Source organism: Monodon monoceros, unplaced genomic scaffold (assembly GCF_005190385.1).
Source record: "Monodon monoceros isolate NGI ecotype Baffin Bay Population unplaced genomic scaffold, NGI_Narwhal_1 Super_Scaffold_21, whole genome shotgun sequence".
Taxonomy (NCBI): Eukaryota; Metazoa; Chordata; class Mammalia; order Artiodactyla; family Monodontidae; genus Monodon; species Monodon monoceros.
Window position 1 is genome coordinate 55499261 of NW_021703778.1, and position 24278 is coordinate 55523538.

At 36.9% G+C, this 24278-nt stretch overlaps 1 protein-coding gene across 1 annotated transcript in view; it reads right to left on the bottom strand.

The window, feature by feature from the left end:
• Positions 1–24278, bottom strand: part of DMXL2 (Dmx like 2) — a 162944-nt gene that overhangs the window by 103146 nt on the left and 35520 nt on the right. Inside the window, exons 3-6 of the mRNA XM_029239122.1 lie at positions 21690–21761; positions 17242–17320; positions 16273–16408; positions 15541–15607 (exon numbers count right to left, since the gene is read on the bottom strand). Of these exons, the coding sequence (XP_029094955.1) occupies positions 15541–15607; positions 16273–16408; positions 17242–17320; positions 21690–21761 (354 nt within the window). The remainder of the gene's footprint in view (positions 1–15540; positions 15608–16272; positions 16409–17241; positions 17321–21689; positions 21762–24278) is intronic.

Here is a 24278-nt window from a genome sequence, read left to right on the forward strand (position 1 = left end):
TAAAAATCTCAATCTCTAAGAAACAATGAAATTATGTATAGGTCCAAATATTTTCACCTGGACTAGACAAACACTTCTGTTTTTTTCCATCTTAGTATTCATTCTCAATCTATACTACATAATGTATGTATCCACTAAGGTCTCATTTATTTGGATATTTGAATTACACAACAAATCTCTTTAAGTACTTATTCTGAGACAACCACTTAACAGTGCACTAGTTGCTTTCCTCCAAGTACTTTCTCCACCTTAGCATCACTTTCACCTTCCCAAATTTACAGCACAACCGATGGCAGTACTTTCAGACTATGTACCACAAAAACCCTTGAGGTACCTGAGAGCCCTTAAGGAGTCATAAAGGAAAGTCAGAGAGCCTCCACAAGCCGAGCAATCAAGCCCGTTTTCCCATTCCCGCCAGCTTCCCCCTCAAATGAAGCAGCCTCACCATTATCATCTGTTACTACCTAAAACTCTAAAACCACACAGAATTAAACTAGAAATCAGTACAAGAAAGATAGCTAGAAAATTCCCAAATATTTCTAAACTAAACAAAAACACTTCTAAATTACAAGACAATTTTTTTAAATTTATTTATTTTATTTTTGGCTGCACTGGGTCTTCGTTGCTGCACGCAGGCTTTTCTCTAGTTGAGGTGAGCGGGGGCTACTCTTCATTGCGGTGTGCGGGCTTCTCATTGTGGTGGCTTCTCTTGTTGTGAAGCATGGGCTCTAGGTGCGTGGGCTTCAGTAGCTGTGGCTCGAAGGCCCTAGAGCGCAGGCTCAGCAGCTGTGACACACGGGCTTAGTTGCTCCGCGGCATGTGGGATCTTCCCAGACCAGGGATTGAACCCGTGTCCCCTGCACCGGCAGGTGGATTCCCAACCACTGCGCCACCAGGGAAGCCCAGTAAATTTTAACATATGTTGAACTGAATGAAAATGAAAGCAAAACATAAAAATTTGGGGGTTGCAGCTACATCAGTGCTTAGAAGGAAATGTATAGCTTTAAATGCTTATATCAGAAAAGAAGACAGGTCTCAAACCAATGGTTTAAGTTTCTACCTGAAGCATCAAATAAGAGCAAAGAGAACTCATATTAAAGAGATATAAAGAAGAATGAAAACCAATGAAATAAAATACAAAAATTATAGAGAAATCAATGAATCCAAAACCTATTTGTGAAAAGATCAATAAAATTGATAATCTATCTAGAAAGACCAAAAATATTTAGAGAGAAAACACAAATTACCATTACCAAGAATGAAAGATGGGACATGGCTACAGATCCTACAATATGTTAAATCCCTCGAAAGACAATTTCAAAAAAAATTGACAAAGGAAGAAATAGAAAACCTGAATAGCTCTACATCTATTAAAGATGCTGAATTCACAATTTCAAGTCTTCTCACCAGAAAACAAAACCCTACAACTACAACTAAAATCTGACGCCCAGGTGGCTTTACTGATGAACTTTACCAAACATTTAAGGAAGAAATAGCACCAATCCTTCACAAAGTGTTTCAGAAAACTGAGGAAAAGATCTCATTGTATAAGGGCAGTATTATTACCAAGATAACAAAACCAAAGACATAAAAAAACTATACGGGAATATCTTTCATGAACAAAGACGCAAACACCTTTAAACCTAATCCATCAGCATATTAAAAAAAAAAAAAACAAATCATGACCAAGTGGAGTTTATCCGAGCAAAGTGAAGTGGGTTTAACACTGGAAAAATCAGTAATTGCATTTCATCATAGTAACAGAATGAAAAAGAAAACCTACATAATTAACTCACTATATGCAGGAACAGCACTTGACAGAAGTAAACACTAATTCATGGGGGAGAACAACACGCTCAGCATATAGGAATAGGAAAAATAAAAGGGAACATATACAACATGATCAAGTTGAGTGACTCTACAATAAACCTACAACTTACATCATATATAATGGTGCAAGACAATGCTCTTCCCATAAAATTGGGAGCAATACAAGAATGTCTGCTCTCATCAGTTCTACTCAACATTGTACTAGAGGTCCTAGTACTTGCAATATATTGGGTAAGGGAAAAAAATAAAAGGTATACAGATTAGAAAGGAAGAAGTAAAAATGTCTTTTTTCACAAAATCCTAAGAAAACTACCCAAAAAGGCTGCTAGAACTGATAAGCAAGGTAATAAGACTAAGGATCAAAATTCAAAAATCAATTCTATTTCTATATTTAACAATAATTAACAACGTAATTTCTGTAAATACCTTTTACATTAGGAAGATAAACTTAAATTGTGTACCCTGAAAACTATGAAATGCTGCTAAGAGAAAGAAAACCTAAATAAAAAGAGAAACATACCACATTCGTAGATAAGAAGACCAAATGTGGGACTTCCTTAGTGGCGCAGCGGTTAAGAATCCGCCTGCCTATGCAGGGAACACGGGTCGATCCCTGGTCCGGGAAGATCCCACATGCTGTGGAGCAACTAAGCCCGTGCACCACAACTACTGAGCCTGCGTTCTGGAGCCCACGAGCCACAACTACTGAAGCCCATGCGCCTAGAGCCCCCGCTCTGCAACAAGAGAAGCCACCACAATAAGAAGCCTGCACACCGCAACGAAGAGCAGCCTCTACTCGCTGCAACTAGAGAAAGCCCACACACAGCAACGAAGACCCAAAGCAGCCAAAAATTAATTAATTATTTTAAAATTTTTAAAAAAAGACCAAATGTTACTAATGTACAATTCTTCCCAAATTGTTCTATAGAGATACAATGTATATAAATAGCATCAAAATCACAGCAGGCTTTTTTGTAGAAACTGACAAAATCTGTATGGAAATCAAAGGACTGACACCACCAAAAATATTTTAAAAGAAAAGTACAAAGTTAGAGGAAACTACTTGTTTTTGGAACTAACTATAAAGCCACAATAATCAAGACACATAATATTAGCGTAAGGGGATATACACACACACACACACACACACACACACACACACCACAATGGAACAAAACAGAGAGGCCAGGATCAGATCCACACATGTATGGAAAACTGATTTTCAACAAAGTTGTCTAGGAAATTCAATGGAGAGTGGATTGCCTTTTTAAAATGCCACTGAAATATCTTGATATACCTTTGGGGAAAAACTGACTTCAAATCAAATGCAAAAAAAACCACCTCAAAATGTAAAAGTCAAAACTATAAAACCTCTAAAAGAAAACATAGTAAAATATCTTTGTGATTTCAAGGTAGACAAAGATTTTTTAAATCTAGGCCACAAAAAGCACAAACCAATTTTTTAAAATTGATGTTGGATTTCTTCAAAATTAAAAACTTCTGCACATCAAAAGACATTGTTTAAAAAAAATAAAAAGGCAAGTTACAGACTGGGAGGAAATATATATAATAGATTTATCTTTCAATTGTACTAAATATACAAAGAACTCATAATTCTATAATAATGAGAAAACAAACCCAATTTTTTTAATGGGCAAAGGACAAATAAACACTTTACCAAAAAAAAAGTATACAGACAGGCAACAAGCATGTGCTCAACATCATTAGAAATCAGAGAAATACATATGAAAACCACAATAAGACACCACTACCCAGACTATTAGAATGGCTGATATTAAAAAGGCTGACAATGCCAAATGTTGGCAAGAAAGTGGAGCAACTGATATTATTCAACTGTTGGTGAGTATGCAAAATGGCACAACTTTGGAAAGCGCCTGGTACTTTTTTGTAACGTACCCTGTGACCCAACAATTCCACTCATAGGTATTTTTTACCCATGAGAAGTGAAATGTTTATACAAAGACTTGCAAATGAATGGTCATAGTAGCTTTGTTCATTTTAGCCTAAAACTCCATACAACCTATATGTCCATCAACAGGTGAATGGATAAACAAATTATGACATATCCATATAACAGAATACAACTCAAATAAAAAGAACAAATTACTGATGCACACAACATAGATGAATCGCAAAACACTGTGCTAAGTGTAAGACCTCAGACACAATAGAGTATACTACACAATTTCATTTACATACAACTCTAGTGAAGACAAATCTAATCAATAGTGATAGAAAGCAGAGGAGCTATTTATTATCTGGAACTAGGAATAGGAGTAAGGATTAACTGGGAAGAAGCAAAAGGAAACCTTTTGAGATGATGTAAGTGTCCAATAACTAGATCGTGGTGGTGATTACATAGGTCTTTAAATTTGTCAAAATACACTGAACTGCACATTTAAAAAATAATTTCATTTTATGTTAATTATACCTTTTAGGTTAATTACATATGGTTTAATTATACCATATAAAGTTAATTATAAAAAAGACATAACAAGATTTATATAAAAGGATGTTCATTTTTAATGGCAATAGAAAAAAATTAGAACTACTAAATGTTCATTAATAGTTATCTGGTTAAGTTAAACTATGGTATACATTCATTCATATAATGGAAAATTATGTTGCCTTTAAAAAGAAAAGATATATCTGTATTGACACATCAATCTATCTATGATACAGTAAGTGAATAAATCAGCTTAAAGAATATGTACACACACACACTTCTGTGTGGTTTACCAAGGCATCAAAAAGTCTAAAAGAATATATATTAAACAGAGAACAGTGGCCATTTTTTTTTTACTGGGGGTATGGCTATTTGGCTGGAGATTTTCATTTTCTCTGCATGTTCCTCATAATAATAAATACATATTATGTTAAAGAAGTAAAGATATTTCCATGTTAAAGGGGGAATAAAGGGCTTCCCTGGTGGCACAGTGGTTGAGAGTCCACCTGCCGATGCAGGGGACACGGGTTTGTGCCCCAGTCCCGGAAGATCCCACATGCCGCGGAGTGGCTGGACCCGTGAGCCATGGCCGCTGAGCCTGCACATCCAGAGCCTGTGCTCTGCAACGGGAGAGGCCGCGGCAGTGAGAGGCCCGCGTACCGCAAAAAAAAAAAAAAGGGGGGGGGGAATAAAGGTCAATAAGCCAATCCTTAAATAACCAAAACACTAAATCTAGGTACAAAGACACGCTCTCAAGAGGAGGAAAAGCTTCAGGGAACATTCTGTAGCCAGCTGCTTCCCTTCCCGCCAAAATCACCCTCCTCAAAAATTCTTCTCACCTTAGCTCTTAGAAAGCCCAGTTTTTTTCTCAAAAGAGTAATCCTCTATTAAAGAAAAATGGTTTTGAAAAAAAACAAGGTATTTTAAGTTACATTCAAATTTTAAAAAATAGAAATTATAGAAAGTGTTCAGATATAAACTTCATAAACATGAACAGTATTTGTTTTTATTGAACAAATATAATGCTTTACAATTTTCCAAAGTTTCACACACACGATTTCATATAATCCCATAATAACCCCCTTTTTAAAATCCCCTATCCCGACATTGCCCTCTCCCACTCCCCTCTCCCCACTGGTAACCACTAGTTTGTTCTCTGTATCTGTGAGTCTGCTTTTTTGTTTTATTCACTAGTTTGTCGTATTTTTTAGATTCCACATATAAGTGATATCATACAGTATTTGTCTTTGTCTCTCTGACTTATTTCACTTAGTGTAATGCCCTCCAAGTCCACCCATGTTGCTGCAAATGGCAAAATTTCATTCTTTTTTATGGCTGAGTTGTATTTCATTGTGTGTATATACACACACATACCATGGAGGGCCCAAATCAATAAAATCAGAAATGGAAAAGGAGAAGTTATAACTGACACCACAGAAATACAAAGGATCATAAGAGACTACTACAAGCAAATATACACCAATAAAATGAACAACCTAGAAGAAATGGACAAATTCTTAGAAAGGTACAAACTCCCAAGACTGAACCAGGAAGAAATAGAAACTATGAACAGGCCAATTACCAGTAATGAAATTGAATCAGTAATTTTAAAACTCCCAATAAACAAAAGTCCAGGACCAGATGGCTTCACTGGTGAATTCTACCAAACATTTAGAGAAGACTTAACACCTATGCTTATGAAACTATTCCAAAACACTGCAGAAGAAGGAATACTGCTGAACTCATTCTATGAGGCCGGCATCACCCTGATACAAAAACCAGACAAAGATATCACAAAAAAAGAAAATTACAGGCCATTATCACTGATGAACATAGATGCAAAAATCCTCAACAGGGCTTCCCTTGTGTCCCAGTGGTTAAGAGTCCGCCTGCCGATGCAGGGGACACGGGTTCATGCCCCAGTCCAGGAAGATCCCACATGCCTCGGAGCGGCTGGGCCTGTGAGCCATGGCCGCTGAGCCTGCGCGTCCGGAGCCTGTGCTCCACAACGGGAGAGGCCACAACAGTGAGAGAGGCCCGCGTACCGCAAAAAAAAAAAAAAAAATCCTCAACAAAATATTAGCAAACCAAATCCAACAACACATTAAAAGGATCATACACCATGATCAGGTGGGATTTATCCCAGGGATGCAAGGGTTTTTCAATATCTGCAGATCAATGTGATAAACCACATTAATAAATTGAAGAATAAAAACCATATGATCATCTCAATAGATGCAGAAAAAGCTTCTGACAAAATTCAACACCCATTAATGATAAAAACTCTCCAGAAAGTAGGCATAGAGGGAACCTACCTCAACAAAATAAAGGTCATATATGACAAGCCCACAGCTAACATCATGCTCAACAGTGAAAAGCTGAAAGCATTTCCTCTAAGATCAGGAACAAGACAAGGATGTCTACTCTCACCACTTTTATTCAACATAGTTTTGGAAGTCTGAGCCACAGCAATCCGTGAAGAAAAAGAAAGAAAAGGAATACAAATTGGAAAGGAAGACGTAAAACTGTCACTGTTTGCAGACATGATACTATTCATAGAAAATCCTAAAGACACTACCAGAAAACTACTAGGGCTCGTCAGTGAATTCAGTAAAGTTGCTGGATACAAAATTAATATAGAGGACTTCCCTGGTGGTGCAGTGGTTAAGAATCCACCTGCCAATGCAGGGGACACAGGCTCGAGCCCTGGTCTGGGAAAATCTTACATGCTGTGGAGCAACTAAGTCCATGCGCCACAACTACTGAGCCTGCACTCTAGAGCCCTCAAGCCACAACTACTGAGCCCGTGTGCCGCACCTACCAAAGCCCGTGTGCCTAGAGCCCGTGCTCTGCAACAGGAGAAGCCACCGCAATTAGAAGCCCGAGCACCGCAACAAAGAGTAGCCCCGGCTCGCCGCAACTGGAGAAAGCCCACACACAGCAACGAAAACCCAACACAGCCAAAAATAAATACATAAATAAATAAATTTATTTTTAAAAAAAAATAGATCCTACCATCAAAAGTACTCAATGAACTATAATATTAAAAATCCAGAAGGTAATTGGATTTGAATCCCCAAACACCTGAGCTGAAATTCTGTCATGTGTAGCAGAGGCGCTGGAAAATGCCTTCTAGTGGTAGATCACAGTCACCATCTGTTTCATCAAGTCAGACAAACTTGGCTTTATTAACAGCAGCAGAACAGACTGAAGAGGAGAGGAAGCCAACATTACAAAGTTAGTTTCTGTTCTTTTTATTAAGAGCATCTTAATAAGATGTGGTTATCTTCTCAAAAAAGTGAAGAAATAAGTTTTTAAAATCCACAACATAATTTATTAACCCCCAAAGGCATTCTTTTTTTTCAATTAATTTTCATTGGAGTATAGTTGATTTACAATGTTGTGTTACTTTCTGCTGTACAGCAAAGTGACTCAGTTATCCACCCTTTTCTAGAGTCTATTCCCATATAAGTCATTACAGAGTATTGAATAGAGTTCCCTGTGCTATACAGTAGGTTCTTATTAGTTATCTATTTTATATATAGTAGGATATATATATATATCCTTGTGCTATAAAGTAGGTTCTTATTATCTATTTTATATATGTCAATCTCAAAGGCATTCTTATCTTTCCCTCAGAAATGTGAAACACTTAGCTCTTAGGAGAATTGAACATTAAAAGCTTAAGGGGGGCGGGGGTGCTCCCCTGGTGGCGCAGTGGTTGAGAGTCCGCCTGCCGATGCAGGGGACACGGGTTCGTGCCCCGGTCCCGGAAGATCCCACATGCCGTGGAGCGGCTGGGCCTGTGAGCCATGGCCGCTGAGCCTGCGCGTCCGGAGTCTGTGCTCCGCAACGGGAGAGGCCACAACAGTGAGAGGCCCGCGTAGCGCAAAAAAAAAAAAAAAAGCTTAACGGAACATGACTAATACAATGAAAAAGCATACTCAATAATCAATTGCTAAGGCTGTGTGCAATAAAAATTCAGAGAAAAAATGTATTAGGCATTATGCAGTGCACAAACAGAATCGCCTTTGAGGAGCTTAAAATCTAGTTGCTCCATTTAAGAGGACATACTTTTAGTCTTTTTACATATTTTTGTCTGAAGCACAAAGGTATCTTTCAGATTCATTAGGGAGTTCAAATAATCAGAAGATGTTTAGACAATGAATAAAGATCATCTTTCACGGCTCATTAATAGTTTTTAAAGCAACAAGTGACCCTGTCAAACGACCATATATCCTAAAATAGTCTCAAAGTTTAGCCAGCTGTAACACACGGCAGAGGCAAACGTCACACACTGGGTGAGCAAAAGGAGATAATCAGAAACATTAAGAATGTATGAGGGAAATCGACTACAAGCCCTGTCATTCAGCTACAAAAAAATAAATTCTGCCAACAACCTGAGTGAGCTTGGAAAAGGGTTCTGCCCTAGTCAAGTCTCCAGGTCAGAATTCATCCCAGCTGACACCTTTATTGCAGCCAAAAGTGCCCTGATCATGGCACCCAGCTATGTCCGGACACCAAACCCACGGAAGCTGGGATAATAAATGTGTGGTCTTAAGTTGCTAAGTTTGTGGCAATTTGTTATGCAGTAACAGAAAACTAATACAAACTCCTAGTGATAGTGTTACAAGTAAAATTGAGGCAGGCAAAGGGAATAGAAAGTACAGTGGTAGGTGAGATGCAATTTAAACGGATGCTTAGGTAAAGCCTCACTGAGACAGTGACATTTAAGAAGTTAAGGGGAAAAGCCACGCAGGTCTCTGGGGGAAGGATTTTTCTGGGTAAAGAGAATAACAATTGCAATAGAAAATGAGGAGAAAAACTTGGAGACAGCAGCTACAAGCAACCCTTTCGAGGTGTTATAAGGAGGGCACAGAATTAACAGAAACTGAGAGAGAAGGTCAAGAGACGGTTTTTGTTATGGTTGTTGTTCGTTTGTTTTAGAATGGGCAAGATTATAGCACATTCGGTATGCTGTGCTGTATTAGTCAGCTCAGGCTGCCATAAAAAAATACTATAGACTGGGCGGCTTGAACAACAGAAATTTATTTTCTCACAATTCTGGAGGCCAGAAGTCTTAAGATCAGAGTGTCAGCATGGTCAGGTTCTGGTTGAGACCTCTCTTCCTGGCTTTTTGACAGCAACCTTCTTACTGTGTCTTCACGTGGTAGAGGGAGAACAAGCTCTCTGGTATCTCTTCTTATAAGGGTGCTGTTCCTATCATGAGGGCCACCCTCATGACTTTATCTAACCTTAACCTCCAAAAGGTCCCATCTCCAAAGATCATCACTTTGGGGGGTTAGGGCTTCAGCATATGAATGGGGAGGGGGGACAAACATTCAGTCCATAACATATGCTAATGTGATGCCCCAATGGAGAAGGGAAAACTAATTGAGAAGAGAGGAGAGCACTGCAATACTGAGGTCCCTGAATAAGCAAGGACAAACGGAATCTAGTTTACAAGTGGAAGAACTGGCCTTGTATAAAAGCAGACCATTCATCCATGGCAACACAAGGGAAGGCAGAACATACATGCACACATGTAGGGAGATGAACAGATACAGCTCGGTGGTGGGAGTTTATCAAAGTTCTCTTCTGATTACATCTATTTTCTCAGGTAAGAATCCACAGTACACAAATGCTAAAGTGGGAGCATGGACTGTCATATGGGACTCTACCAACACCCAATGGCATAGAGCTTCAGTTTAAAATACAGTAGCTACATAGAGACAACACACGGTGTTCACGCAAGGTGATAAGTCAGATCAGAGGTGCCTGCATAACACCATAAAAAACAAACAAACAAAGAAAAAGACCCCTAAGGACTATCGCTAAATGAAAGGATGAAATCAAGAAAAAAACCCTCTCTGTAAAGGAATATGGTAAGGAAGGGTTCATCTGCACCTGAACTCTGAGTGAAGGAAAAAGTCTCCGCTGGGCATCTGTAACAACAAAACAGGCCTCATGAGACCCAAGCGCACACTGTGTGGCACAACTTCCAAGCTGAGAATTTAGTTTAAACTGTGTGTGCCCCCAGGTGCCTGGCAGAAACTATATAAACCTTTCCTAGAAGAATGCGTACTCAACCCAGGCCTCAAAGCATCCCTACGTATGCATTTGCAATAAATATTTTCTCAATGAAATACAAAGCCAGCTGATTTTGGTGCTGTGAAATCTAAAACATCTGGGTTAAAATCCCAGCTCCACCTTCTGACTATCTCTGTATTCTGAGGGAAGTTCTTAAACTGCAGTTTCCCCTTCTGTAAAACAGTTGCCCCATAGGCTTTTGAAGGCACAGTTTCTGGTACGTAACTGTCAACAGCTACCAGTCGCTATCATAACAGTATCAGTATTTATTAGTCTAAAATTACTCGTAAGTTTTACTTAATAATGCAAAATAAAAGTTGTCACCGCCAATAAAATACTTCTGCACCATCCACCACCACCCCAAAACAACTGAGCCTGACTCTAATCCATACTCTGGACAACCCATGAATCAAAAAGTGAATCACACTGAAAATCAGAAAAATTTATATTTAGAATAATAATAAAAATAATACACATCAAAAGTTATGGAATTAAAAAAAACTTATGGGATAAAGCTAAGCTTAAAGGGAAATCTATAGTGTTAAATGTATACATTAAAAACAAAAAAGGCTGAGAAAAACAAAAAAGGCTGAACATCTAAAAAAGTTTGAGAAAAACTATTAAGTGTGCAATAGCATTACGTCTTTAAAAATGTACATACCTTAATACTTTAAAATACTTTATTACTAAAAATGCTAACCATCATCTGACAACACAGGGTTGAAACAAACCTTCACTGTGTTAAAGAACACATTATCTGCAAAGCACAAAAAAGCAAAGCACAATAAAACCAGGTATACCTGTACAAAAAAGGACAAATTATTTGCCAAGCCTCACTTTAATACAGAGATCTCATAAATCCTAAATAAAATATTAGCAAAGCAAATCCAGCAAGGACAATACATTACAATCAAGTTGAGATTATTCCAGTAACACAAGATTTATTTAACACTTGAAAATAAGTCCAACATATTTCATCTTATTAAATAAGAAAATAATGATAATATCATTAGATGCAGAAAAAGTATTTGCTAAGATTCAACATCATTTGTGATTGAAAAAAGAAAAATCCTAGCAATCTACAAATAAGAAGGAAACTTCCTTTATCTGAAAAACAGTATCTATAGTAAACACCTACAGTAAATATCACACTTAATGGCGACACAGTGAAAGGCATCTTTTTGATACTGGGAACAAGGAAAAGATACCTACTCTCACCACCTTTACTCAACACTATACTTGAGGTCCTAGATACTGCAGAAAAAAAGGAGACACAAAACACTTAAAAGTTAGAAAAGATGAAATAAAACTGCCATTATTCATAAATAACAGAATTATGCACATAGAAAATTCAAAAGGATCTACAGAGGACTTGTTAGAATTAATGAGTTTATTAAGATTGCTAGGTATAAACCCAATATACAAAAATTAACTGCATTTCTATATACCAGTAATAATTATAAAATGATACCATTCATATCATTTTTGACATCAAAAATATCAAATACCTAGGAATGAATCTAAAAAAAGATATTTAGGACCTCTAGAAAAAATTATAAAACCTTACTGGGAGAAGTAAAAAGATCTAAATTAAAGACTATATCATGTTCATAGATGAGAAGACTCAACTGTAAAGACGTCAATTCTCCCAAAACTGATCTATAGAGTCAATGAAATATCAATCAAAATCACAAGAGGTTTTCTGTTTGTTTTATAAAATTTATTATGCTCATTCTAAAATTTATATGGAAATACAAAGGGCCAAAAATAGATAGGATAATCTTAAAGAAGGAAAACAAGATGGGAAGACTTGCTCTACCAGATATCAAGACAATTTAAAAGCTATAGCAACGAAGGTGGCATTACTACAAGGAAAGACCAGTGGACTAGAGAAAAGAATCCAGAAACAGAGCCACACTAGTATGGACATTTGATTTTGACAAAGGTGGCAATAAAGAGCAATAGAGAAACAAGAGGCTTTTCAACAAATTGTGCTGGACAACTGGATATCCATACAGAAAAAGTGAAACCTGACCTCTTCCTCAAACCATACCTAAAACTATTCCACGTAGGTTTTAGATCTAAATGTGGAAGGCAAAAAATTAAATGTCCAGATTTTAGACCAGAGGTTCTGAGGTCTTCTGACCCAAGGCACCTGCAGATAGAATTCAAGATATAAAAAATATTTCTGATACCTCAACTGTATCCTCTCATGCGTTAGCATTTTAGTGAGCCAGTTTCAGTTGACACCAGCCACATACCTTTGCCTGAGTCTTCCAGGAATTGTCTGTAAGTGCTGAGAATTAATGCTCTGCTCTCACCAGCCTTCAACCCACGTGTGTATGTGTGATGTGTCTGAAGAACAAGTGTGAGGAACATAATGTTGTGAGGACCACTAACTCCCAGAGTTAGCCAGAGATTTAATCTTGTTAATCACCTGCATGATAATACACCCTTTTTTAAGCACCTTCACTTCCCTGCCTCAAATCCAGTATATTTTTTTGTGAGCATTGCCCATATTAATTACTTGAACTCGAATGCTTGTCTGGGGGTCTGCTTCTTGAGAAACCAAGAAAACCAAGACCCAGAGTTACAATGAACTTGAGTAGGGGAAAAAAATTACTTCTCTATTTTTGTAACTGCTAATTGAAGGAAATGCTAAATTTCAGTTATGAATATAAACATACCAAAATGATGTTAGCAGTACTTGTGACTTAGTCTCTAACAGAAATCACAGATGTTTTAATATTACATGACAGCTGCTGCAGATACCTCCAAATATTTTTTACACTCCTCACTACATTGAAACCGTTATTTATTAGTTTACTGCTAAACCGCACATGATCGCAATCTTTCTGTCTATAATGTTATACAGTCTTCCCGTCTATAATGTCATCAACTATTGAGCAACTAACTACCTCTGTGCCAAGTAATTGTTCAACCACAAAACAGTTGAGTGTTCTGCAACTAAAGATTAACTCAAAAAGCCTTGGGTGAATTCTGATGTTCTTGGAAAACCTATCCTTGCCTTGTAAAGTATAATATGGAAATTTTAATTCATACACAACAACTAAATACAATTAAACTTTAACCTGTGATTTTTAAATGTAATTTTTTCTTACTGAATACATTAACTAAGAAGTACATAATTGATAATCGTCACAAATTTATTTTTTAATATCTTGAAGGTATATTTCAATAACCATATGGTATCATTTTTATAAGTTCAAAACTATTCAAAAATAAAAATTATATTCTTTGGGAATTTACACCTGTGAAACTATTTTTTTTTTAAAAGCAATGAAATAAAACATAAAATTCAGGATTCCGGTTGCACAGGTGAGGGGGAAATGAGGAGATGCAAGAGGAAAATAGTAACCCATTAGTTTTATGTCCTTTGTCTCAACTGGGTAGCAGGTACATACATGTGCACTTGTTTAATTATTATCTTATATATGTTTTATATATATTCATTTTATACTTCGGAAATATTATGTATTTAAAAAGGAGTATTCATAGAATCAGAAAAATATTCTGGAAAATCAAAAATGTGATAGTAGGAAAAAATTATTTCTAAGTTAAAGCACACTCCAACCAGAATTTAAACAAAAAAAAAAAAATTAAAAAAAATGAAGAAGGGGGGGAAAAAAAAGAAAATTAGGGATCAGTATAGAAGGATCCACATCTGAATAAGGGGAGATCCAGAAAGAGAGAAAAGAGAACACGAAAGGAAGGAAATAACACAAAAGGAATAATATAAAATAATCCCCCTGAACTGAAGGACATGAGTTTTCAGACTGAACAGGCGCATCAGATTGCCTGCACAAAAAAAGTCTTTATCCCTTAGAGATACATACTAAAATATTTATAGATGACTGACCCATACCACGATATATTGAAATTTTAGAACACCAGGATAAGGGGAACATTCTTAAAACCTCTAAAAGCTAGAGCTGGGAGAGCATGGTCATAATGGCACTATACCTCTCAAACAGCAACACTGGAAGCTGGAAGGCAACAGAAGCACGATTTTTAAAATTCTGAAGGAAAATTAGTTCCAACCCAATGCTATGCCCAATCAAATAAAGCATAACAAAGAAGAAAGGCCTGTTCAGACTTGCAAGGCCTCAAAAATGTTTTTTTCCCATTCATCTTTTCTCAGGAACCTACTGGAGGATATCTCCATCAAAACAAGGAAAGAAGATGATAAATGATGTGAAGTAACGGGGAATTTAACAAAGGAGATGGGCAAAGAGAATCTCCCGAGGTTGGTAAAAGAAAATCCTGATATGAGAGCTCTATTATTTTAGACTCAGAGAACAACTAAGCCAGATTGGAGCAAAGAGAACAGACATTTCCAGGATACCTCCTACGTGGGATTATACTGAGAGAAGATCCAAAGAATGTCAGAGGTGTGAGGGATGAATTAGGTATATAGAAAACTAAGCAAACAGTAAAACAAAGTAATTACTAACGCCAAAGTAATTATTCCATGAAAAATCTTTTACACACTCTTAATAATGTGAATAATAAACAGTGAATTTCCCAAATATTATGAGATGCTTATATCAGAAAGACAGGAGGAAGGGAAGTGAATATGTGTATGTGCTAAGTGGAGATGAGGTTGGGACATCAGCTAGAGAACTAAAGTCTCAGCCTCCATAGTTGCATGGCCAGAAATTATACATAAAACCAAAAGGAAAAGAAATTAAAAAAATTTTAAATCGGAGCATAATCAAGTTACTAAAGAATATGTAAAGAAATACTAAGCTGCAATTTTATGAATCACTGCCTTTAGGACACAGGAATTAAGAGTTAGAAGAAGGGAGTGCATCTTTTCATTGTAAATCTAGTAGTAATATTTTACTTTTCAAATTATGTACATATGCTATTTTTTAAACCTAAAAATTAATTTTAAAAACCATAAATTTTCATGAGGGTCAAATAAGAATAAAAATAATAGCCATTATTTACCAAACGTCAACTACCTATGGGAAACATAGCAGATCTTTTACAAAAACTATCACTATTCCTCAGGCCATCTTTGTAATGTAGGATTATCCTAATTTTACAGATGAAAAAACTGAAAATGAGAATGAACAAGGAACACTTTTGTTTTGTTTTTTCTGTTTATGTTTTGTTTGGTCCTTTACCTTTCCAGCAGTAGCAAAATATTCACCATCAGGGGACCACTCCATCAAATGTACAGATACTGAGGTTCTAAAAAAACAAAACTGAACAGTTAGCATTTTAAAAATCTGGAACACTATATATATAAATGGTCAAAAAAAAATTTTTTTTAATTAAAAAAAAAGATTTTCATAACATCATCAAAACAAGAGTGTTTCCACCTCTCTAAAAATAAATCTAAATATTTCACCTCCCTAAAAATACAAATTAATTCATTAAAGCTAATCCAAAGCTCACTTTCGGGAGCCAAAAAAGAATGCAATTAACATGCATAAATGGTATCGCAACCTACATGCCCCACCAACATCCTAATGTAACATTTTGAAAACTGAGCTCATCATCTTCCCTGGCTAGTTGGATCCCTTCACATACTCCATATTGTTAATGGATCCCTTCACATAATCCTTCCACCTGAAAGAGTGTCTCACAACTTTCACATCTTCCCTCTCCCTATCCCACCTATATCTCATGCATTAATGAATAATTCCTACATATCAACCTTCTCAACCCAAGTCCTGAGGTTATTAACTATGAAAATACTTTCATCCTTTTTTAAAACAATCAATTGTAGCACAGATTAAAGGATGATGTTATAATGGGTTTTGGTTAGAAAAAGTCTATTTTTCTAGGCTTCTAAGAACGTATCTCAGGAAGCATTTTTTTAATTAATGAACATAACAGAGTTAGACACTAACTTGCACTGCCAGATGCACTTCCAATCATTTAAAACAGGAGCGATTTTATTATCGATTTCTTCCTCCTCTTCCAGAATGTCACCCCCTGGAGGAGCCCACAACTGAATAGAATCAGTTGCTGTCAACAATCTGTTATCTGAAAATTAAAGAACGTTCAGATGAATAAGCAAGGATTATCTAGAGAAATAAACGCACATGTGGGCTTCTGCTTAGGTCTATAAACTATTCTGTGAAAAATAAGCAATATTGTCTATGAAAAACACTTGTGGAGTATATCCATTTAAAAGTTAGAATCCACTGACAAGAAAACTTGAGGGAAACTTGAGAACAAAAAAGAAAAGCCTCCTGACAAAGAGCTAGTTGTCTATCAGGTAAAACTTTAAAAAAAACATAACAACAGATGTAGAATAACAAAACAAACCCCAACACAGAATATTCAACACAGAATATATACAACACAGAATATTCTCAGGATATAAGACATAACTAAAGATTAATGAAATTTGTTTTTCTACATGGACTATTAAAATTACCCTCACTAGCTGTGAATGTAAAAAGGGACAACAGCCATTATCATCAAAAGTTTCTAAACTTTCAATATTAAAGACAGTAATTTCCCGAAATACAAATACCAAAGTGAGATAGGGTTTTTCTTATCTTGTTTTACTTCTGATTTTATTTCTTAATAAACACAGTAAGAGTAAAGTGCAGCACATTAATTAATGAAAGAAATCATCATTGTTTCTTGGAACAAAACATTCAAAAGTAGCGGGGGAAAGCACAGAACTAACAGTAAATTAAGCACTGTACAAAGCAGTGTACATGAAAAAGAAAAAAGTATGCTCATTCACTAGCAAAAAGAGACTACTACTGACCATTTTCTTATTATGGGAGACTACATCACATTGTAATCATACACTTAAAACAAATATTAACTTTTCATAATTTCTAAAGATAATTGCTAAATACCTTGAGGGTCCCATGCTAAATTGTATGTCACGGAACTCAGAAAAAACTGCCCAGTTTTAAGCCACTGACACTTGAGTTGCTGAAACAGAGAGAGAGAAAGAAGAAAGAGAAAGATATGTTTTCAAAGTAATATCCACAAGCACAACCATATTATCATTTTCTTCAACTGAAGACTATGATCTGAAACAAGGATGTAAATATTTCACTATTATTTTCAAAATACTGTTTTTAAAATAATTTCCAATGATTCCACTTACTATTCTACCATATCAGGCTGTTTGCCACACCCAAACAAAGCATGTCTCCCAGGCTTCCTTCCATGTCTATAAACACAATCTTTTTTTGGGGGGTGCTGCGCGGGGTCTTCATTGAGGCACGTGGGATCTTCAATGAGGCATGTAGGCTTCTTAGTTGTGGCATGCAAACTCTTAGTTGCCGCATGCATGCAGGATCTAGTTCCCCGACCAGGGATGGAACCCAAGCCCCCTGCACTGGGAGCGCAGAGTCTTCCCCACTGGACCACCAGGGGAGGCCCCTATAAACACATTCTTATTCTTAGGGTATCCCTCCCTCTCTTTTCCGCCTACAAACTCCTATGGTTACATCAGGATCTAGCTAAATCATCACCTCTGCAGTGAAGCCTCTTCTGACATCCTGGCAGCACTCAGAGCACTTTTTACTTACATTCTACCATTATAACACTGGTCACACTGAATTATTTGTTTATATATCTGACTCTCCTATTACACTGCAACTCTTCAAGGGCAGGGATTACGCCACAATGAGCTTTGTGTATTCAGTGTTGTAATGACTGGTACACAGATGCTCAATAAATGTTTATAAAAACAAAGTAAACGCACATTAGAAAGAAGTACAAATTAACACAATCCTATGGAGTCAATGTCTAAAATAAAACTAGATACACCTCCCAAAAAGCCAACAAATTTGAACCATATAATATATAAAACCCACAAACCTGACCTATATTTGAATAATTTCCATTCTATTTTCTTACTGTTTCCATTCTAAAGTGTAGAAAGATTTAAAAGTCGCAGCTTTCCCATGAAATACAGTAAGTAAAAAAGTTTAGATATCTCTTTTCAGTAGACAAACATAAAATGTCCTTTTGTAGGCTTCCCTGGTGGCGCAGTGGTTGAGAGTCCGCCTGCCGATGCAGAGGACAAGGGTTCGTGCCCCGGTCCAGGAAGATCCCACATTCCGCAGAGTGACTAGGCCCGTGAGCCATGGCCGCTGAGCCTGCGCGTCCGGAGCCTGTGCTCCGCAACGGGAGAGGCCACAACAGTGAGAGGCCCATGTACCGCAAAAAGAAAAAAAATGCCCTTTTGTGAAAGTATAGTGCAATATAAAGCCATGTCAAGGCTTTTTATAGGCAAGTTATACATCAATTGCTTGGCAAGTAATAATTTAATAAATGGCAATGCCCTCTCTTATTATAATACTTTTAAAATATTTAACAATAAAATAATTTACTCAAGATTTCATGACTATCTAGAGGTGGAATTTTCAAATACAACTAAAAAACCTGAATGTCAGTGTCCAAAAGTAATTTTATATTTATTAATCAGGGAAAAAGTTATTTTTTAAACCCTATCACTGCTGACCCAACAACAGTCACAACAGTATTTTAAATACTGCTCAACAGAACTATTTACAGTAATATAAAATCATTCCTAAAACTAGAGCTATCCCTAACATTCTTTCCATTAGTGCTTCTCAGAGTGTAATTTGTGGACCAATTACACTGCAGAAATTCGGGGAGTGAGGTCTGGAATCTGATTTTTTTTCCATTTTTTTAAATTTAATTTTTAATTTATATTGGAGTATAGTTATTTACAATGTTGTGTTAGTTTCCAGTGTACAACAAAATGAATCAGTTATACACATACATACATCTATACTTTTTCAGATTTTTTTCCCATATACGTTATTACAGAGTATTGAGTAGAGTTCCCTGGGCTGTATAGTAGGTCCTTGTTGATTATCTACTTTATATATAGTAGCGTGTATATGTTAATCCCAAACTCCTCATGTATCCCTCCCACACACCCCCCACCTTTCCCCTTTGGTAACCATAAGTTTGTTTGCAAAGTCTGTAAATCTGTTTCTGTTTTGTAAATAAGTTCATTTGTATCATTTATTTATGGAATCTGATTTTTTTTCTATAAATTTATTTATTTAGTTTTAGCTGCATTGGGTCTTCATTACTGCACATAGGCTTTCTCTATTTGTGGCGAGTCAGGGCTACTCTTCGTTGCAGTGTGAGGGCTTCTCATTGAGGTGGCTTCTCTTGTTGCGGAGCATGGGCTCTAGGCACGCAGGCTTCAGTAATTGTGGCTCATGGGCTCTAGAGCACAGCCTCGGTAGTTGTGGCGCACAGCCTCTAGAGCACAGGCTCAGCAGTTGTGGCGCATGGGGCTTAGTTGCTCTACGGCATGTGGGATCTTCCCGGATCAAGGCTCGAACCCATGTCCCCTGCATTGTCAGGCAGATTCTTAACCACTGTGCCTCCAGGTAAGCCCCTGAATTTTTAAATATGTACTCTCGATGACTCTTAAGTACTCTGAACATTTTTTTTTTTTGCAGTACGCGGGCCTCTCACTGTTGTGGCCTCTCCCGTTGCAGAGCACAGGCTCCGGACGCGCAGGCTCAGCGGCCATGGCTCACGGGCCCAGCCGCTCCGTGGCATGTGGGATCTTCCCGGACCGGGGCACGAACCCGTGTCCCCTGCATCGGCAGGCAGACTCTCAACCACTGCGCCACCAGGGAAGTCCAGTACTCTGAAAATTTAATATGCATTTCATAATATTATCATAGGGAAGAGACTATGATATAATTTGTACTTCTGGGGGTAAATGTAAAAAAAAACTCATATACATACATTTAATGAAAAATATCAAAACCACTTATTTACTGCAGTTAAGAATACAATTTTTTTTTAATTACTGGTAAATACGTCAAGAGGTGAAATCTTGGCGTTCAGATTTCACACTGGCAGTTTTAACTATTTGTGAGTGACGGTGGAGTTCTAATGCATGTAGTAATTTTAAAATTAAAACATTTTTCTAACCATATTGGATTTTCTGAATATTAAGACAAAATATAATTCAGCACCCAGTGAGTTTACCTAAGCTCCTAACTCCTTCATTCAAATATTTAGAAGTACCTGTTATGTTCCAGATACTTGAGATGCATCAGTGAACAAAAGAAACAAAGCTCCCTACCCTCATGGAGCTTACATTCTAAATAGTAATCTATAAATAAATAAACAAGATAAGTGCTCTATTGAAAAAGGTTTAAAAATAGAAAGATAGGCAGGTTAGAAGGAAAGTGGGAGAACCAACTGGCAATTTTTAAAAGGGTGTTCAAGGGACTTCCCTGGTGGTCCAGAGGTAAAGAATCCACCTTCCAATGCAGGCGATGAAGATTTGATCCCCGGGTCGGGGAACTAACATCCCACATGCCTCGGGGCAACTTAGCCCGCCTGCCTCAAAGAGAGAGCCCACGTGCCGAAACCTACAGAGCCTGCCCGCACACCCCAGCTAGAGAGAGAAAACCCGTACACCACAACTAGAGAGAAGCCCTCACGCCACAAATAGAGAGAAACCTGAGCAGACCGCACACCATAACGAAAAGATCCTGCATGCCTCAACAAAGATCCCGCGTGCCGCAACTAAAACCCGACACAGCCAAAAAAAAAAATTAAGGAAAATAATTATTTTTTTAAAAAACGGGAAGGGTGGTCAAGGCACATCTAATCGAGAAGGTATTATTAAGCAAAAACTTAAAGGATCTGTAGGAACTGGCCCTGGAGCTATCTAGAGAAAGAAGGACATTCCAGACAGAAGAACAACCAATGCAAAGGCTCAAAGATGAGAAGGTAACTATCCAAAGAACAGTGAAAATGCCGGTGTGGCTGGAGCGACCAGAGAGGACAAGAATAGTAGATGAGCTCTGAGAGGTAATAAATGGGTGCAGGTGTGGGGGGCAAGGCGGGGGTGGAGGAAGAAGGGCTGTAGTCCATTCTAAGGCTTTCTGGCTTTAAATGTGAGAGAAGTATGGAGCCATTAGAGTGTTTAGCAGAGAAGTGTCATGACCTACTCTGCTGAGAACAGACAAAGGGCAAGAGGATAGATATTAGACAGGAGACTAGTCTAGTAATCTAGATAAGAAACAACAGGAGTTCACCTGGGGGTAGATCCCAATTAACAAGGCAAATCTCAATAAGCAATATTCTAGGAAACTGATTTTCTAAAAGGCCTAGGAATATATTCCTAGTGAATGTAAAAGATCTTACCATAAAGCACCAGACAAACTTCACACTGATATTCCAGACCACCTTCAGCACCAGCTGCTAAGGAGCTCTTTATTGCTGTCAACTGGATTCCAAACTCAATTATAAAACTTTTCTACTACCATTTAATACTTACACAATTTCTCTTATGAGAATTTATGCCCAAGGGCTCAAAAATACAAACAGCATTACCATATGAAGCTGCAACCTAAAAAAGAATGAACAAAGCATTAATATTTAAGGAAAAGAGAAAATAAAGGTAACTTTCTTTTCACAATAATGTATAAACTGATTACATACAATCCCAATACAGTATTTATGGTTTATTCCCTTCCATAAATGTAACTGGAAAAGTACTGGACTTAAGAATCTCTTCTCTTATCAAAAATTCAGGCTTTATTTTCCATATCAAATACAAGGTTGACCTATTCAAAGAAATCATCCTTTCCTATAAAAATTTCATTTTTAAATACAGAAATAACTTTTATTAACGAAGACACATTTCAATGGTACATCTGTCAGAAACTTTACAATCCAGTGAAAATAATATAAAAACCATAAGAAGTAGAAAAAGACATCAAAGAGCAACAGGTTTTAAAAATATATCAAATAAAATGCCATTAACTATACCATCAAACAAAAAATACCAATTGGGAACACCATGTAGAAGGAGGAATAGAGAAAATGGACTAAGGAGAAACCAGAGAGACATCCACTGCAACTGGAGGAGAAACAGGTGATATAGACATCTCTAGTGGACTTAAGCTAGGAGGAGTTTGGGGGCCAAGAGGACTTTGCTCCACGTCACATGCCTGATGAGAAGAAACACAAATTCCTCTGTTCCTAGGAGCTTACCAGAGCCTGTTTTCCAATAATTCCTTGAAAGCCAGTTCCCAGTTTATCTTCCTCTTGGCAAGAGGGAAACAACTACAGGGAACAGACCAAAAACCATCTCTTCTCACACCTCTAGGTCTATGGGTTAACCTATAAAGCTAAATTAGGTATACATGTTTTTAAGGCAAGCCGAAAAGGTCTACTGTGATTTCAGGGCACTCTAATGCAAAAGAAGTGATTTCATTTATTTATTTATTTTTAGTATCTATAGTCACTCAGAGTGTATTTATTTATTTACTTTTAAATATTTATTTATTTACTTTGGCTGTGCCAGGTCTTAGTCGCACCACACAGGATCTTCGTTGAGGCATATTTAGTTGCAGCATGCAGGATCCTTAGTTGCAGTATGCGGACTTCTTAGTTGCGGCACGCGGACTTCTTAGTTGCGGCACGCATGTGGGATCTAGTTCCCCGAACAGGGATCAAACCCGGAACCCCTGCACTGGGAGCGCGGAGTCTTACCCACTGGACCATCAGGGAAGTCCCCAAAAAAGTGATTTTAATTGTTATTTAATATCTAACTTTCTTTCCAAGAAAAAGCTGTACTCCACAATGGTAGGGGGAGAGTTACTTAAAATGCCTGGCCACGGTAACACTGAGGTAAAAAGTGTTATGAGTGATCACATTCAACATGTCAATGAATGAATGAACGAATGATTATAACTGGTTAATACAAAGTCATAAATTTGAAAGTAATCATCACAAGGACTGGGGATAAATGAAATAAGAGAAGATGGCAATAAAAGACAGTGAATCAGAGATGTCACAATTTGGGCTTACTTTACCTTCAACCAGGTTAGAAAAAGTAAAAACATGGTTATGAAAACCAAGGGCTTCTATATTAAAAAAAAAAAAGAAAACAAAAACAAAAATTTTGCTCCCAGAGTATCTGTTTGTTGTGATCATCACCAGCACATAAATAATTTCTTAAAATGCATCTCTGACAACTATCGTTAACAACTCTAAGAAGGTTTAAAGCTACCATGCTTGGAATAGGGAGATGAGCAATAAAAAATTAATGAGAGAAATCTGACACTCTCAGTGTTTTCTGAAGAGTAAGCAATACTTAGGGAGAACGACTGGGGACAAAATTCAGAAAAGCAAGAAACAAGCATCGGAAAACACCAGAAAATTCAGTGTTTCAATACTATGTCAATTTTATCATTGGATTGCCATATAGTGGCACATTTACCCAAATATTAAAGCTTAATACAAACAGCAGGGTAGGACAGTAGAAATGATATAATACCACAATTTATTATTTGGCATAAATTTGCATGATTACTATTTATTACCATGAATATTCCGATTTAACATATCCTTGATAAAATTTATTATTACTTAGTAAAGAACAATTTTTAGAACACTAAAACTGTTTAAATTATTACAGTTATTACAGGAAAAATATCATTCTTATATTCCCATAGAAACATTTAACTCTGCTACACAACATTGGCCTTAATGAATTGCTAGAATATACAGCAAATATGCTATATTTACTTTACATATAATCAAAATTTGATGTATATTATGTGTGAAATTTGGGGGGAGAGGAACATATGATGAAACTTGAATTATTTTAAAATAAATCCTCTGTTTAAAGTCTGAGTGAATGAACTTTAACATTCTTCAAACAACAAAGTTTCATTAACAGAAACTTTACAAAGCATCAGTTACATGACAAATATTGTATTAGATGCTAACAACTTGCTACATTTCTTGATAAAAATTTGATGTTATTATAATTTGGGAGAGATAAGGTATGCTAGATATAGAAGATAAAAGTTTACTTCCTTGCTACTGGCTTAATAGCTGCTAGAACTATCAACTG